The sequence below is a fragment of the Dendrobates tinctorius genome, unplaced genomic scaffold (assembly GCF_039654945.1).
Source record: "Dendrobates tinctorius isolate UK_male_01 unplaced genomic scaffold, ASM3965494v1 ptg000219l, whole genome shotgun sequence".
Lineage (NCBI taxonomy): Eukaryota > Metazoa > Chordata > Amphibia > Anura > Dendrobatidae > Dendrobates > Dendrobates tinctorius.
The window spans coordinates 3,532,940-3,547,641 of record NW_027361886.1 but is presented as its reverse complement, the minus strand read 5'-3'; the positions used below and the strand labels follow the sequence as shown (position 1 = coordinate 3,547,641).

General features: G+C 41.1%; 1 protein-coding gene across 2 annotated transcripts in view; it reads right to left on the bottom strand.

Moving 5' to 3' along the window:
- Nucleotides 1–592: 592 nt before the first annotated feature.
- The window catches only part of RFXANK (regulatory factor X associated ankyrin containing protein), a 75,427-nt gene continuing 61,317 nt past the window's right edge, over nt 593–14,702 (bottom strand). Inside the window, exons 7-10 of one of the 2 annotated variants that reach the window (XM_073555122.1) lie at nt 9,183–9,308; nt 8,388–8,454; nt 6,806–6,886; nt 593–3,039 (exon numbers count right to left, since the gene is read on the bottom strand). In XM_073555122.1, coding sequence (XP_073411223.1) covers nt 2,987–3,039; nt 6,806–6,886; nt 8,388–8,454; nt 9,183–9,308 — 327 coding nt within the window. In that variant the 3' untranslated portion in view covers nt 593–2,986. Of the gene's footprint in view, nt 3,040–3,060; nt 6,263–6,805; nt 6,887–8,387; nt 8,455–9,182; nt 9,309–14,702 lie in introns of those variants that run through there. The other variant, XM_073555123.1, reaches the window with a different exon arrangement.

Below are 14,702 nucleotides of genomic sequence, written 5' to 3'. Positions count from 1 at the left end.
ATCTCTCTCCAAGCCATACCAAACTGGATGCGTCATGTTTTCAGTAAACCAGTGCCAGCTCTGTTTGATGAGCGAGGCCTGATAATAAGCGTATATGTTGGGCAGTCCTGCGCCCCCATGTTTTTTATTTTTGTACATCAAGTCTGCAGATATTCTTGCTTTTTTACCTTTCCAAATAAATAGTCGGATGAGCGCTTGAGCTTTATCAATGGTTTGGCGCGGAAAGCTAAAAGAGATTGTCTATCTAGGGATTAGAATAGCTGGATCAATCCAAGCCACAGTTAGGGCCAATTTAGACAGCATTATAAAGACTATTACAGGCAATCTATCCTTTTTGGTCAGCTAGAGACTTCCATCTTTGGAAAGATTCTGGCAGTCAAAACTTTTATCCTTCCCAAAATTTTATACATATTTATGACTTTATGAGTCTATATTTTTTAACCCCTTGCGGACGGATGCAATTTGTAGCAAATTCATTCGATACCAATCAAATACCCCCCCGAATTGTGAAATTCTGCTAGAAATATGCGAGATTCAGTCAATTCTAATGAACACTTGTAATTTTGTTCATGATCCAAAATGGAGAAACAACTTTTGTGCAAAACAATTACTTTATTCTTAAAAGCAGAAAATAATGCTTTATTTTTCAGGGAAGAAAGTGAATCTGAATCCCATTATAGTGATATCCTCTCTTACAAACTATACAGTACATAAAACTTGATTTTTAATGTAAATGGAATACCTGGTTTTCATGTGATTATACAATGTTTAGCAGTAAACCTGGCACTAAGGTAGTTCTTCTTAGTTAAACCTTGTGAAAAAGGCTGTGACAAATAACAGATGTACCTCCCTGAATTGTGCAATATCGTAAAATATAAAATATGGGTCCATAAAATAAAATGTCTATTGGGAAATTTCAAATTTTATGCACATTTTAATTTAAAATGATAAAAATACAACTTAAGTTTCAATTACTCCATATTTAAAATTTGTGCTTGCTGTAAAGGTACTGTCACACTAAGCGATATCGCTAGCAATATCGCTATAACTTGTGACGTTATAGCGATATTGCTAGCGATATCGCTGTGTCTGATACTTACCTACGACTGGCTCCCCCGCTGGTTATCGCCGATTGCGCAAGAACGTCCAGGACCGTTTCTCATCGTCAGCTTCCTGCGGCGCTTCCTGTGGAGACGAGCGATGAGCGAGGAGCCGGGCGGGATGACGTCAGGATCGCCTAGTGTGACAGGTAAGTAGCGACCCCAGCGATGTCGCTGGTGAGATCTGCCTGTGTGGCAGCTCACTACCGACCACTTAGCGATGTACCAGCGATGCTGACAGCGTCATATCGCTGGTCGGGATCGCTGGTACATCGCTAAGTGTGACAGTACCTTTAGTGAACAGAAGCAACTATTGTTTATCTCTAGAGGCTGGCATGAACGGATTCACACAGAAGCTGTTCACACTTGCAGTGTTAGATTTCCATCATGGCTTCCAGGATTTTAGACACAAAGGAAAAAAAATCTGTAGTCAAAATAGCAAATTTCCGAAGAAAGCCTAAGGCCCTAAGGCTATGGTCATACGTTGAGTATTTGTAGTGGATATGTCTGCACAAAAATAATGAAGACAGGAAAAGATTGGGTACAATAAGTGCGTCTTTGATGCATTTTTCCCCCCATTTATTTGAATGGGGGAAACACTAGGCTCAAACTCTGTCACAATTTGATCTGAGTGTCACCCCTACTTGCAGATTTGCTGCATCTTATGCAAGTATATAGAAAAAAATCTGCACACCATTTCTCTTGTGGGTACGCAAAGTTTTAACATGTTGTGGATTTGAAACTCGCACTGTGATCAGTTTACGCCAGAGTAAATTAAAAAAAACAAAAAAAAACAAAACACAAAAGGCATGAGATCTCTATAAATCCCATCCACTTTGCTGGAACAGTAAGATGCTGCGTTTTTGATGTAGCATCAAATACTCAACATGGGCACACAGCCTTACACACCATTAAGAGCCAATATGTTCCATCAAGATTCGTTGGGATCTATGTAACATTTGGATCGGGCACAGTGGTCATAGCCTGATATTTAGGCCATGTTCCCCAGTGCAAAAATTACTCTGCTTCCCCCCACCTGCATTATTACGCAATATTCTGCTCTGATTATTAAATTTGTGCTTTGCCCTTTGATGGGTTTTGCCTTTTTATGTTTTTTTTTTCTTTAGATTTGGAGCAACCTTTTATTTACAGGCGGTTTTTGGTGAAGAAATGCTGGTAGTTTGCATTTAAAAATGCAACAGGTTTTTTTCTACAAAGGAAATAAAAACACTCCCTTTGTTTAAACTACTAAACCCCATAGGAAAACTGCTGTCACCTAGTAAGCCAATAGGGGTTGTAACTAAAGATGCACCAAATTTATCAACTCATGTCATGTTTTAGAGGAATTTTCTTTTAAAATACCAGCTGCCAAAATACATTCAGATATCATAGTCAAAACAAGCAGCTATTTACATTTTAAGGGAAAATCCTCGAATAGACACAGTTCAAATGGTATTCCCCAAATTCCAAGACTGAGACAACCTGTCACCTTCAGATCTTGACTTAACCTGTTAAAATGACACATGATATGCAAATGTTATGAAATGTCTTGCTTTTAAGACTATAACCCTTCAGACTCAAATGCTGGAGATTCTAATTTCCCGCTCGTAAAAGCCCTGAACCTCCCTGGTTGGGCAAGGCACATTTAAAAAGGAAAATGGCAATGATTGGCTACTGCGCCTTCAAGCAGAATAACAAGATTGATTTTTTGCCTATATGTCTAATGCATTTTTGATCAGCTTGAATTATTTCTCTGTAAAAGAGGCTTATATTATGTTCTTGATAGCGTTATTAGAAATCCGGCATTAATTTAGCAATGTCCACAGTGCGCTACAGAAACTGTCCTGTTTCCGTCAACTTTCTCTTAGTCTTCTGTGGTTCACCGATTATGGCTGATTCTGAAACAGTTTTAGGATGTGATGCTCAATAACCTGTTGAACTAAAGAAAAAAAAAAGAATATTTTTAATAAAACTATATAAATATTCCAAGGCAAGACGCCCCATAAAGAAAGCATTGCTTCAGTATAGCTGATCCCTTATCCACTTCTTAGAAAATACAAGACGACTGGGGAAAAAATAGAACATTAAAAATGTCATTAACAAAACAGAAGACAATGTATAGATGGTGGATAGGATTCCCTTAACCCCTTCAAGACCCTGCCCTGTTTCGTTTTTGTCTTTCTGTTTTTGCTCCCCTTCTTCTCAGAACCGTAACTTTTTTACTTTTCCATCAATATGGCCACGTTAGGACTTGTTTTTTTGCAGGACGAGTTGTACTTTTGAACAACACCATTGGTTTTACCATATCATGTACTCAAAAATGGGAAAAAATTCCAAGTGCGGTGAAACTGAAAAAAAAAAGTGCAATTTCACAACGGTTTTTGGATTTTTTTTTTACCATGTTTCACCAAATGCTAAAACTGACCTGCCATTATGATTCACCAGGTCATTATGAGTTCATAGACACCAAACATGTCTAAGTTCTTTTTATCTAAGTGGTGAAAAAAAATTCCATAGTTTAAAAAAAAAAAAAAAATTGTGCCATTTTACGATACCCGTAGCGTCTCCATTTTTTGTGATCTTGGGTTGGGTGTGGGTTTGTTTTTTGCTCGCCGAGTTGATGTTTTTAATGACACCATTTTCGTGTGTATACAATCTTTTGATCACCCGTTATTGCATTTTAATGCAATGTTGTAACGACCAAAAAACGTAATTCTGGCATTTTGACTTTTTTCTCGTTACGCAGTTAATTTTTTTTTATATTGATAGACCGTGCAATTCTGAATGTGGCGATACCAATATGTGTATTTTTTTATTTTTTCTAATTGTTTTATTTTGAATGGGGTGAATGGGGAGTGATTTGAACTTTTTTTTTTCAAAAACATTTTTTTTTACTTTTTGCATGCTTCAATAGTCTCCATGGGAGACTAGAAGCTGCAGTTGTCTGATCGGCTCTGCTACATACAGGCAATGATCCAGATCGTCTGTATGTAGCAGAAACACCTTTACTACGGAATAGTGATGAGTAAACATGCTTGTATGCTGAGTGTCTTCGGCATGCTAGAAAAATATGTTGGGGGCCCAGTGGGCCCAGTGCAGCCGCTGGGACTTGAACATGCTTACCGAGCACGCCAAAGACACTCAGTTACCACACAAGCATGCTCGGGTAACATCTTATCAGAGCACGTTCACCCACTACTAATATGAAGTAGTAAGTATGCTACATCAAATAACTTAATTTGCAGAGAATAGCCATGTTGGCTTTTGTGGACTTGAGCCGAAACTCATTAACTCTACTAGGTGAGGTTTGGCTGTTGTAAGAAACATTTAGTAGGAGTTCATCTAGACTAGCATCAGCCTTGATCTAGTGGCCAGTGGAGTAAAATGTAGTTTTCAGATGGATTCCTGTTGTAAACCCCCTGAAAAACACCACATGAAATGAACATAATGCAAAATGATGTCAAAACTATGTCATACGTCACAGTGTAGAATAAAAGATGCAGCTGCAAGAATAAAGGCAAAATCACCGTTGAAGCCACCTCAGGAAAATGATCACCAGCGTTTTCCTGAAGCAACTTTGCTTGGGAAAACTCAGCAGCTGCACCGGCATGTAAAAAACGCCACATGCACAGAGCCGAACATGATTTCTCTCCTTTACCTTCCTTCTCACTGCACACACACAGAGAGCTCCTGCTGCAGCTTCCCCTCCCGTTTGTCTTATATTTAGCAGTAAGTACGATATTTTGAAAGCAAAGAGAAGAGGATGATAGAATGTTGGAAGGAAGGTAAATCACTTCTCAATGAAAATATATACTACAATGTTTCACATTCATATGTACTACTAAAGCTTTAAAAGTAGAATTCTGCAGGATTTCATATGTTGATTTGCAAGCTGCATTCACACTGCAGTATTCTGCATACAGTGGCTTGCAAAAGTATTCACCCCCTTGGTATTTTTCCTACCTCTGCTTGGAATTTCACGGGTTTTTTGAGGGTTTATAAGTGATTGTAAAGAACATGCCTACAACTGTGAACATTTTGTTTTCTCTTTTTTGCACAGCAAATAACAAATAGGACAAAATAACTGAAAACATCAGTGTGCACAACTATTCACCCCCATAAAGTCAGTACTATGTTTTAGTCTCTTTTTGTGGCAATTACAGCTGCAAGTAACTTTGGATAAGTCTCTATGAGCTTTCCACATCCTGCCACTGGGATTTTTGCCCATTTCTTAAGGCAAAACTGACTGCTCCAGCTGCTCCAAGTTAGATGGTTTCCTCTGGTGAACAGCAATTTTCAAGTCTGATCACAGAATCTCAATTGGATTACAGTCTGGGCTTTGACTAGGCCATTCCAAAGCATTTACACATTTCCCCTTAAATCACTCGAGTGTGGCTTTAACAGTATGCTTTTGGTAATGATCTTGTTGGAAGGTGAACCTCCGTCCCAGTCTCAAATCACTGACAGACAAACAGGTTTTGCTCAAGAATATCCCTGTATTTTGCACCATCCATCTTCCCCTCTACTCAGACAATTTTCCTTGTCTTTGCTGCCAAAAATTATCCCCACAGCATAATGATGCCACCACCATGTTTCACTGTGGGGATGATGTTCTTGGGGTGATGAGCAATGTTGGTTTGACACCAGACAGAGTGTATACCTTGTTAGCCAAAAAGTTAAATTTTTGTCTCATCTGACCACAGCATCTTCCTCCATACATTTTGGGGAGTCTCCCACGTCTTTTGGTGAATTCAAACGAGCCTTACAATTTTTGTGTGTAAGTAAAACTTTTTTTTCTGGCCATTCTCCCATAAAGGCCACCTCTATGCAATGTACGATTTATTGTGGTTGTATGGACAAGCTCTCCAGTCTCTGCTTGTAAACTCTCAAGCTCCTTCAGGCTTACCTTTGGTCTATGTGCTGCCTCTCTAAATTATGCCTTCCTTGCCTGGGCTGACAGTTCTGGTGAGCGGCCCTCTCTTGGCAGGTTTGTTGTGGTACCATGTTCTTTTCATTTGATAATGGATTTGATGGTGCTCCGTGGGATCATCAGAGATTGGGATTTTTTTTTCTATAACACAACACTGACTTGTACATCTCATCAGCTTTGTCCCTGACTTGTTTGGAGATCTCTTTGCTCTTAGTGGTGGTGTTTGGTTAGTCTGATTCGGTCCGAGGAAAAAATAAATTTCAGCATGTCAGAGTTTGATCCAATATTCAGATCACACTCAGCCATGCAAGTCAATGAGTGCATGGAAATCATCACACTGCAGTCAGATGTAGAGGAAGAAATAAGTTGTTCTCCGATTCTCTCATCCCAGAAAATCGGATCACACTAATGTGACACTCTAATCAAACTGTGATCATAATTTAATCAGAGTATCATTGTATAATTGGTCCAATACTCTCAGATGAGCGAGCCTATGGCTGTCTTACCCAAGCCTAAGTTCTACTCTTGGTTTTGGCTTACAGATACAAAATACAGACCAAAAAATTACATTTTGAATGAGGCCTTTGTGGTAGTGGCTATACCCAAAGTTTCTATGTTCCCCAATTCCCAAGCATTATTACAATTTATGCAAAACATGGACACCCTTGTACACAACTCCCATGATGGTACATGTCATTGCTCTTTTGCCAATATCCACAGAGTTAACCTATGAAATAACATTTTGCTCTTGTCAGAGTGACCTATAAATAACCACCTTTTTTATGTCCAAGTGCAACAGCAAGATCCATTGGGGTGTATCCAGAATCTGCCTCCATTGTTAAATCAGCTCCTCGCTCTATAGATAGAGAATGTACAATTAATACACCACCCAATGTAAAACGACTCAAATAAAAAGGACACCATTACAGAAAGCCAACCACATCCTGTAATGCCACTGACATTTCGGTCTACATGCCACTTTATTGTTCTGGTTCCTTATCATCTCACTTGCTGATGAAACATGAAAGCACAGATTCTTACGGACTTTATTTGTGGATATTTGTTGCATTTTTCCCATCTGCAGACGCATGCAGCTCTTTTCATGTGTAAGGCTATGTGCCCACGTAGCGTTTAAATCCGGACACTGAAAACCGGATTCCTTCCCAGAAATTGCACGTTTTTTTCCGCGCGATTTCATCGCGATTTTCGCATGCGATATTCAAGCACTTTCCAAGCGATTTGAAGCATCGCTTGGAAAGTGATTGACAGGTTGGTCACACTCGTCAAACATAGTGTTTGACAAGTGTGACCAGGTTTTTACTATTGAGGCCGCCTATGCAGCATCAATAGTAAAAGATAGAATGTTAAAAATGATAAAAAAAATTAAAAATCGGGGTATATTTACCTTCCGACGTCCCGCGCTGTCTCAGCGACGCTCCCGTTCCCAGCGATGCCTTGCGAGACCTGTGATGACGTTGGTCTCGCGTTGCTATAGCGATCTCACGAGACCGCTAGAGTCACGTGAGACTAGGTCATCACAGGACCTTGCCGCAAGGCATTACTGGGAACGCTGAGGCCGGGAAGGCAGAGCGGGACGTCGGAAGGTAAATATACCCCGATTTTTATTTTTTTTTACAGGGGTATGGTACCCAGGGCCTAGAGGACAGTCTCCTCTCCTCCACACCGTGGGTACCAACCGCACATGAGACACTTAACTTCGCGCATGGTGGGCATAGCCACATGAGGGAAGTAAGCGATTATCATGCATTCCTATGGGTGCGGAATCGCAGCAATTCCGCACAAAAGAATGAGCATGCTGCGATTTTTTCTGCAATGCGATTCCGCCGTGGAAAAAAGCGCAGCATTAGCACAGCATGTGTGGAATGCCATAGGAGTGCATGGGGGGCGTTCTGTACACGATTTTTAAACGTTTTTGCGCCAAAAATCGCGGCAAAAACGCTTAAAAATCGCATCGTGGGCACACAGCCTAAAGAGGAGTTCTTACTTTTACCTTTGTTTATCTTTTTTACGCTATTTTACCAAACATAGTAAAACTTCTTCCAGACAACCAACCAAATTTGAATGCAATGTGGTCGTCTAAGAGGGTGGTATCTCAAATAAAGATGCCAAGTATGAATAATACCAGGTAGAATGGAAAATCTGGTCTGGAAAGGGGAGTGGTCCTTCACTGTTTAATAAAAGTAAATACTTGCCTAAAAAAGCTTAATATTTTTGCATCTTTAGGTCTATGGATATAAACCACAGCCACGCTCGCATTTCCACCAGTATTTTTTCTTTACGCTTCCATTTCCTTAATAAAGACATCTATAATATAGCAAATACGAATGTGTATGTACCTAGTAACACCTCTACACATTTTACATGATTCCCTCTCACGGCGTACAATAATGGTGTCCCTCCATTCTGCAAAAACAAAAGCAAGTCATGAGTCATTTATATGGATTATATTAATGCATTTTCTGCTAAACCTCACTGGGCAGTATAATGCAGTAAAGAATATCAGTGTAGGCGTGACTGCCCAAAAGGGTTTTATTTCACAGTGATAATAATGTGCAGCTTTAGAAATTGTCAGTATTGTGTCTAAAAGGCATAGTACAGATAACACTGAATTTAAAGAGGTTGTCCAGGCTTCTAATATCAGTTAATTCTTTTAATTCTTTTTAGTATAGGTCATCAATATCAGAACAGAGGGGGTCTGACACCCGGCACCTCCACTGATTAGCTGTTTTCGGTTCTGGTAGCTGGATACAAACAGTGAATGAAGCCAGAACAGCACAGTAGAGCAGAGCAGAGTAGGGCACTTCTGATCCCTCAGCTCGGCACCCAACCTCCATACAACTAATCAAAATTTTTGTCTCTATGAAATGTCAAAAAAGTTTTTGAAGTGACAGTTACATGATTAGGGGCTTGAGAAAGCTTTTCATATTTCATCTGTTAGACTATGTAGATATGTGAAATCGTATATTATATAAATCATTATGGAATACATATAGTATGAATCAGTGTTTAATTTATATGACATTAATAACCACAGAATGAATAAAGAAGCAATACATAATTACAATATTACAAAGCAGCGATTACATTAAATGACAAAGTCATTACTGCATGGTAACAAGACGTTGCCTTACCCAGTCATAAATATTAATATCCACTTTCATATTCAAGAGTAAAGTCACAATATCAGAATATCCTCCAGTACTCGCCAGCGACAAGGCACTTTCTCGTTCCTTAGCCAGAATGTGAGGGTCTGCTCCCTGCAGACAGATATTATGAATTAACACATTGCTTTAATATAAATAACAAGTAGCCCCAAAAAATCCAAGGTAGCATTATTGCATGTTCATCGCATGTTCCAGTCAGGTTTTTCTTTTTTTTGTAATCATTCATGTGACATTACGGCACACACTCATTTCCTTTATTAAAAGGAGTTGACCAGTTAAAGGATAGGTGATAACTTGCTGATCGGTGGGTGTCCCATTGCTGGCACCTGCACCAATTAGCAAATCAAGGAACTTTTATCCCCATTACAAGATGGCATAGCAGGTTGGACATCTCACAGCGCAAGTCAAGCATGCACAATGCAGCTCCGTTCTAATGGGGACAAAAGTTGCCGGACAACCTCTTTAACAAAAATTCTGCAAAACAAAATTATAAAATATATGTCATAGAAGCTAATGACTTGACAAGGGTCTCAATGTTAGGTCAGCTTCACATTTCCTACTTTCATGGTCGTGTACAAATCACAATTTCAGGACTGACCTGAACTCAGCAACCTCCTTTATCTCTAAGGCTAAGTTCACACTGGGCGTTTCTGCTGAATTTTTTTTCTTTCGCAGCAAAAATGAATTTTTGGCAGGAAAGAAGATGCGGCTAAAACACAGGTTTCGCTGCATTTTTGGTGCGGTTTTACATTCAATTCAATGGGTGAAAAACAATGAAAGAAGTGACATGCTCTGTAACCCAAAAACTTGCAAAGCACAAAATATTAATAACAAAAAAAAACAAGGCGTGTGCATGAAATTTCTGAAATCTCATAAGCTTTGTTGGTACTGTGAAAAGCAGCTGAAAACTGGCATTAAAAAAAAGCAGCAATAATGCCCTGTGTGAACTTAGCCTAAGAGTCTGTTGAGTTAATGTCAGGAAATCCATGGCTGGTCTGTAAATTGCAAACTGTGACGTGTGAAGCTAGCCTTAGACTATGGCGAAGTTTTTTGGATTCAGAGCATAAAGCTTAGCCATACATAGTATAATGAAAAGTTGTGCAATTTCTCTCTAGGAGTTAACTTTAGTTAAGTCCAAGTGGGCGTTATTAGATACTTCTCACTGGGAGCGTGTACTTCTTCTCCCTGTATGAGTTGCTATCACTGGGGGCATGTACTTCTTCTCTCTGTTTGAGTTGCTATCACTGGGGGGGGTATGTACTTCTTCTCTCTGTATGAGTTGCTATCACTGGGGGCGTGTAATTCTTCTCCCTGTATGAGTTGCTGTCACTAGGGGTGTGTTCTTCTCCCTGTATGAGTTGCAATCACTAGGGGCATGTACTTCTCTCTGTATGAGCTGCTATCACTGGGGGCGTGTATTCCTTCTCTCTGTATGAGTTACTATCACTGGGAGCGTGTACTTCTACTCCCTGTATGAGTTGCTGTCACTAGGGGCGTGTACTTCTTCTCCCTGTATGAGTTGCTATCACTAGGGGCATGTACTTCTCTCTGTATGAGCTGCTATCACTGGGGGCGTGTACTCCTTCTCCCTGTATGAGTTGCTATCACTGGGGCATGTACTTCTTCTCCCTGTATGAGTTGCTATCACTGGGGGCATGTACTTCTTCTCTCTGTTTGAGTTGCTATCACTGGGGGGGGTATGTACTTCTTCTCTCTGTATGAGTTGCTATCACTGGGGGCGTGTAATTCTTCTCCCTGTATGAGTTGCTGTCACTAGGGGTGTGTTCTTCTCCCTGTATGAGTTGCTATCACTAGGGGCATGTACTTCTCTCTGTATGAGCTGCTATCACTGGGGGCGTGTATTCCTTCTCTCTGTATGAGTTGCTATCACTGGGAGCGTGTACTTCTTCTCCCTGTATGAGTTGCTATCACTAGGGGCATGTACTTCTCTCTGTATGAGCTGCTATCACTGGGGGCGTGTACTCCTTCTCCCTGTACGAGTTGCTATCACTGGGGGCATGTACTTCTTCTCTCTGTATGAGTTGCTATCACTGGGGGCATGTACTTCTTCTCCCTGTATGAGATGCTATCACTGGGGGCATGTACTTCTTCTCTCTGTTTGAGTTGCTATCACTGGGGGGGTATGTACTTCTTCTCCCTGTATGAGTTGCTATCACTGGGGGCATGTACTTCTTCTCTCTGTTTGAGTTGCTATCACTGGGGGGGGTATGTACTTCTTCTCTCTGTATGAGTTGCTATCACTGGGGGCGTGTAATTCTTCTCCCTGTATGAGTTGCTGTCACTAGGGGTGTGTTCTTCTCCCTGTATGAGTTGCTATCACTAGGGGCATGTACTTCTCTCTGTATGAGCTATCACTGGGGGCGTGTATTCCTTCTCTCTGTATGAGTTGCTATCACTGGGAGCGTGTACTTCTACTCCCTGTATGAGTTGCTGTCACTAGGGGCGTGTACTTCTTCTCCCTGTATGAGTTGCTATCACTAGGGGCATGTACTTCTCTCTGTATGAGCTGCTATCACTGGGGGCGTGTACTTCTTCTCTCTGTATGAGTTGCTATCACTGGGAGCATGTACTTCTCCCTGTATGAGTTGTTGTCACTAGGGGCGTGTACTTCTCCTCCCTGTATGAGTTCTATCATTGGGGACATGTACTTATTCTCCCTGTATGAGTTGCTATCACTGGGGGTGTGTACTTGTTACTGTAGGAGATGCTATCATTGGGGGGCCTGTATTTCTTACTGCATGAGTTGCTATCACTAGGGCCTGTACTTCTCTCTGTATGAGTTGCTATTATAGGGGGTGTGTACTTATTGCAGTAGCGAGATGGGAGAAAGCTCCACAACGTCAACTATCACTGTAGCCTTCCAACAGTCGGGCCTTTATGGCAAAGTGGGCCGACGGAAGCCTCTCCTCAGTCCAGACATATGAAAGCCCGCATAAAGTGTGCTAAAAACACATGAAGGACTCCCAGACTATGAGAAATAAGTTTCTCTGGTCTGATGAGACGAAGATAGAACTTTTTGGTGATAATTCTAAGCAGTATGTGTGGAGAAAACCAGGCACTGCTCATCACCTGCCCAACACAATCCAAACAGTGAAACATGGTGGTGGCAGCATCATGCTATGGGGGTGTTTTTCAGCTGCAGGGACAGGAAAACTGGTTGCAATTGAAGGAAACATGAATGTGGCCAAGTACAAAGATATCCTGGATGAAAACCTCTTCCAGAGTCCTCTGGACCTCAGAATTGGCAGAAGGTTCACCTTCCAACAAGACAATGACCCTAAGCACACAGCTGAAATAACAAAGGAGTGGCTTCAGAACAACTTGTGACCATTCTTGACTGGCCCAGCCAGAGCCCTGACCTAAACCCAATTGAGCATCTCTGGAGAGACCTGAAAATGGCTGCCCACAAGCGTTCACCATCCAACCTGGCGGAACTGGAGAGGATCTGCAAGGAAGAATGGCAGAGGATCCCCCAAATCCAGGCGTGAAAAACTTGTTGCATCATTCCCAAGAAGACTCATGGCTGTACTAGCTCAAAAGGGTGCTTCTACTCAATGCTGAGCAAAAGGTCTGAACACTTATGACCATGTGATACTTCAGTTTTTCTTTTTTAATAAATTTGCAAAAATTTCTACATTTCTGTTTTTTTCAGTCAAGATGGGGTGAAGAGTGTACATTAATGAGAAAAAAATGAACTTCTTTTGTATACAGTCTGCCCTGCAGCCATTATTACATCATGTGTCCAGTTCATCATGAAAAATTTGGTGAAAGGTCCTCTTTAAAGTTGTCTGGGCAAAACTTAGATTTTACCAGTGGCTAGGTATATTTAAAAAAAAAAAAAAAACACTCACAAAGCTATACTAACCTGCCAGCACTTACTTGGATCCAGTGCAGCCCCCTCCAAGGACTGTTTACACTGGAAGGGAGATATCACCGCTGCGGCAATGACACACTAAGTCACCTAACTGTGGCCACAGTGGTGCTGCTACTCGAACAGTGACTTCCAGTTTTATAGCAGGCAATGGAGAGGCTGGCACTGGATTGAGGAGAGGGCATTGTATTTTTTAACCCCTTTCCTACAATGGACGTAATATTCCATCCATGTGATCTGGGACCTAATTCCCATGGACGGAATATTACGTCATAGCGATCAGCGGCGCCCACGTGGTGAGCGCAGCTGATCGCAGCCGGGTGTCAGCTGATTATCACAGCTGACACCCGGCACAATGTGTCAGGGGCGGTCATGGACCGCCCCTGACACGTTAACCCCTGGCACACCGCGATCAAACTGATCACGGTGTACCGGGGATTAAAGGGAAGCATCGTCAGGGAGGGGGCTCCCTCCGTGCTTCCCTGAGCCCCCCACAGCAGTGCAATGTGCAGCGCTGCTGCGGGGGGGCTCCTTCCCTGCAGGTCCCCGGATCCAATATGGCGACGAGGACCTTCGGGGGCCTGCAGGGAGCTGGGTTTCTCATGCCTGCAAAGCGCAGGCAAGGAGGAAGCCTGCAGCACTGCCTGTGTGACAGATTGCTGATCTGTCGCAGCGATCTGTCACAGGACAGTGATGTCCCACCTGGGACAATGTAATAAAGTTTAAAAAAAAAGTGTAAAAATAATTTAAAAAAAAAAAATCGCTAAATAAATTAAAAAAAAAAAAATATTCCCTAATAAATTCATTTTTTGGAAATAAAGAAAAAAACAATAAAAGTACACATATTTGGTATCGCCGCGTCTGTAACGACCCGCCCTATAAAACTGTCCCATTAGTTAACCCCTTTAGCAAACCCCTTAAAAAATAAAAAACAAAGCAAAAAATAATGATTTATTATACCGCCGAACAAAAAGTGCAACAACGCACGATCAAAAAGATGCATATAAATATCCATGATACCGTTGAAAACATCATCTTGTCCCGCAAAAAACGAGCTGCCACACAGCGTCATAAGTGAAAAAATTAAAAAGTTATAGCTCACAGAATAAAGCGATGCAAAAATAATTATTTTTTATATAAAATTGTTTTCATTGCAAAAAAGCGCTAAAACATAAAAAAAGACATAAATGAGGTATCGCTGTAACCGTACTGACCCGAAGAATAAAAGCGCTTTATCAATTTTACCGCACGCGGAACGGTGTAAACGCACCCCCCAAAAGAAATTCATGAAACTCTGGTTTTTGTTCATTCTGCGTCCCAAAAATCGGAATAAAAAGCAATCAAAAGATGTCACGTGCCCGAAAATGATACCAATAAAAACGTCATCTCGTCCTGCAAAAAACAAGACCTCACATGACTCAGTGGGTCAAAATATGGAAAAATTATAGCTCTCAATATGTGGTGATGCAAAAACTATTTTTACAATAAAAAGCGTCTTTTAGCATGTGACAGCTGCCAAATATAAAAACCGCCATAAATAGTAAATCAAACCCCCTCCGTTATCACCCCCTTATTTAGGGAAAAATAATAAAATT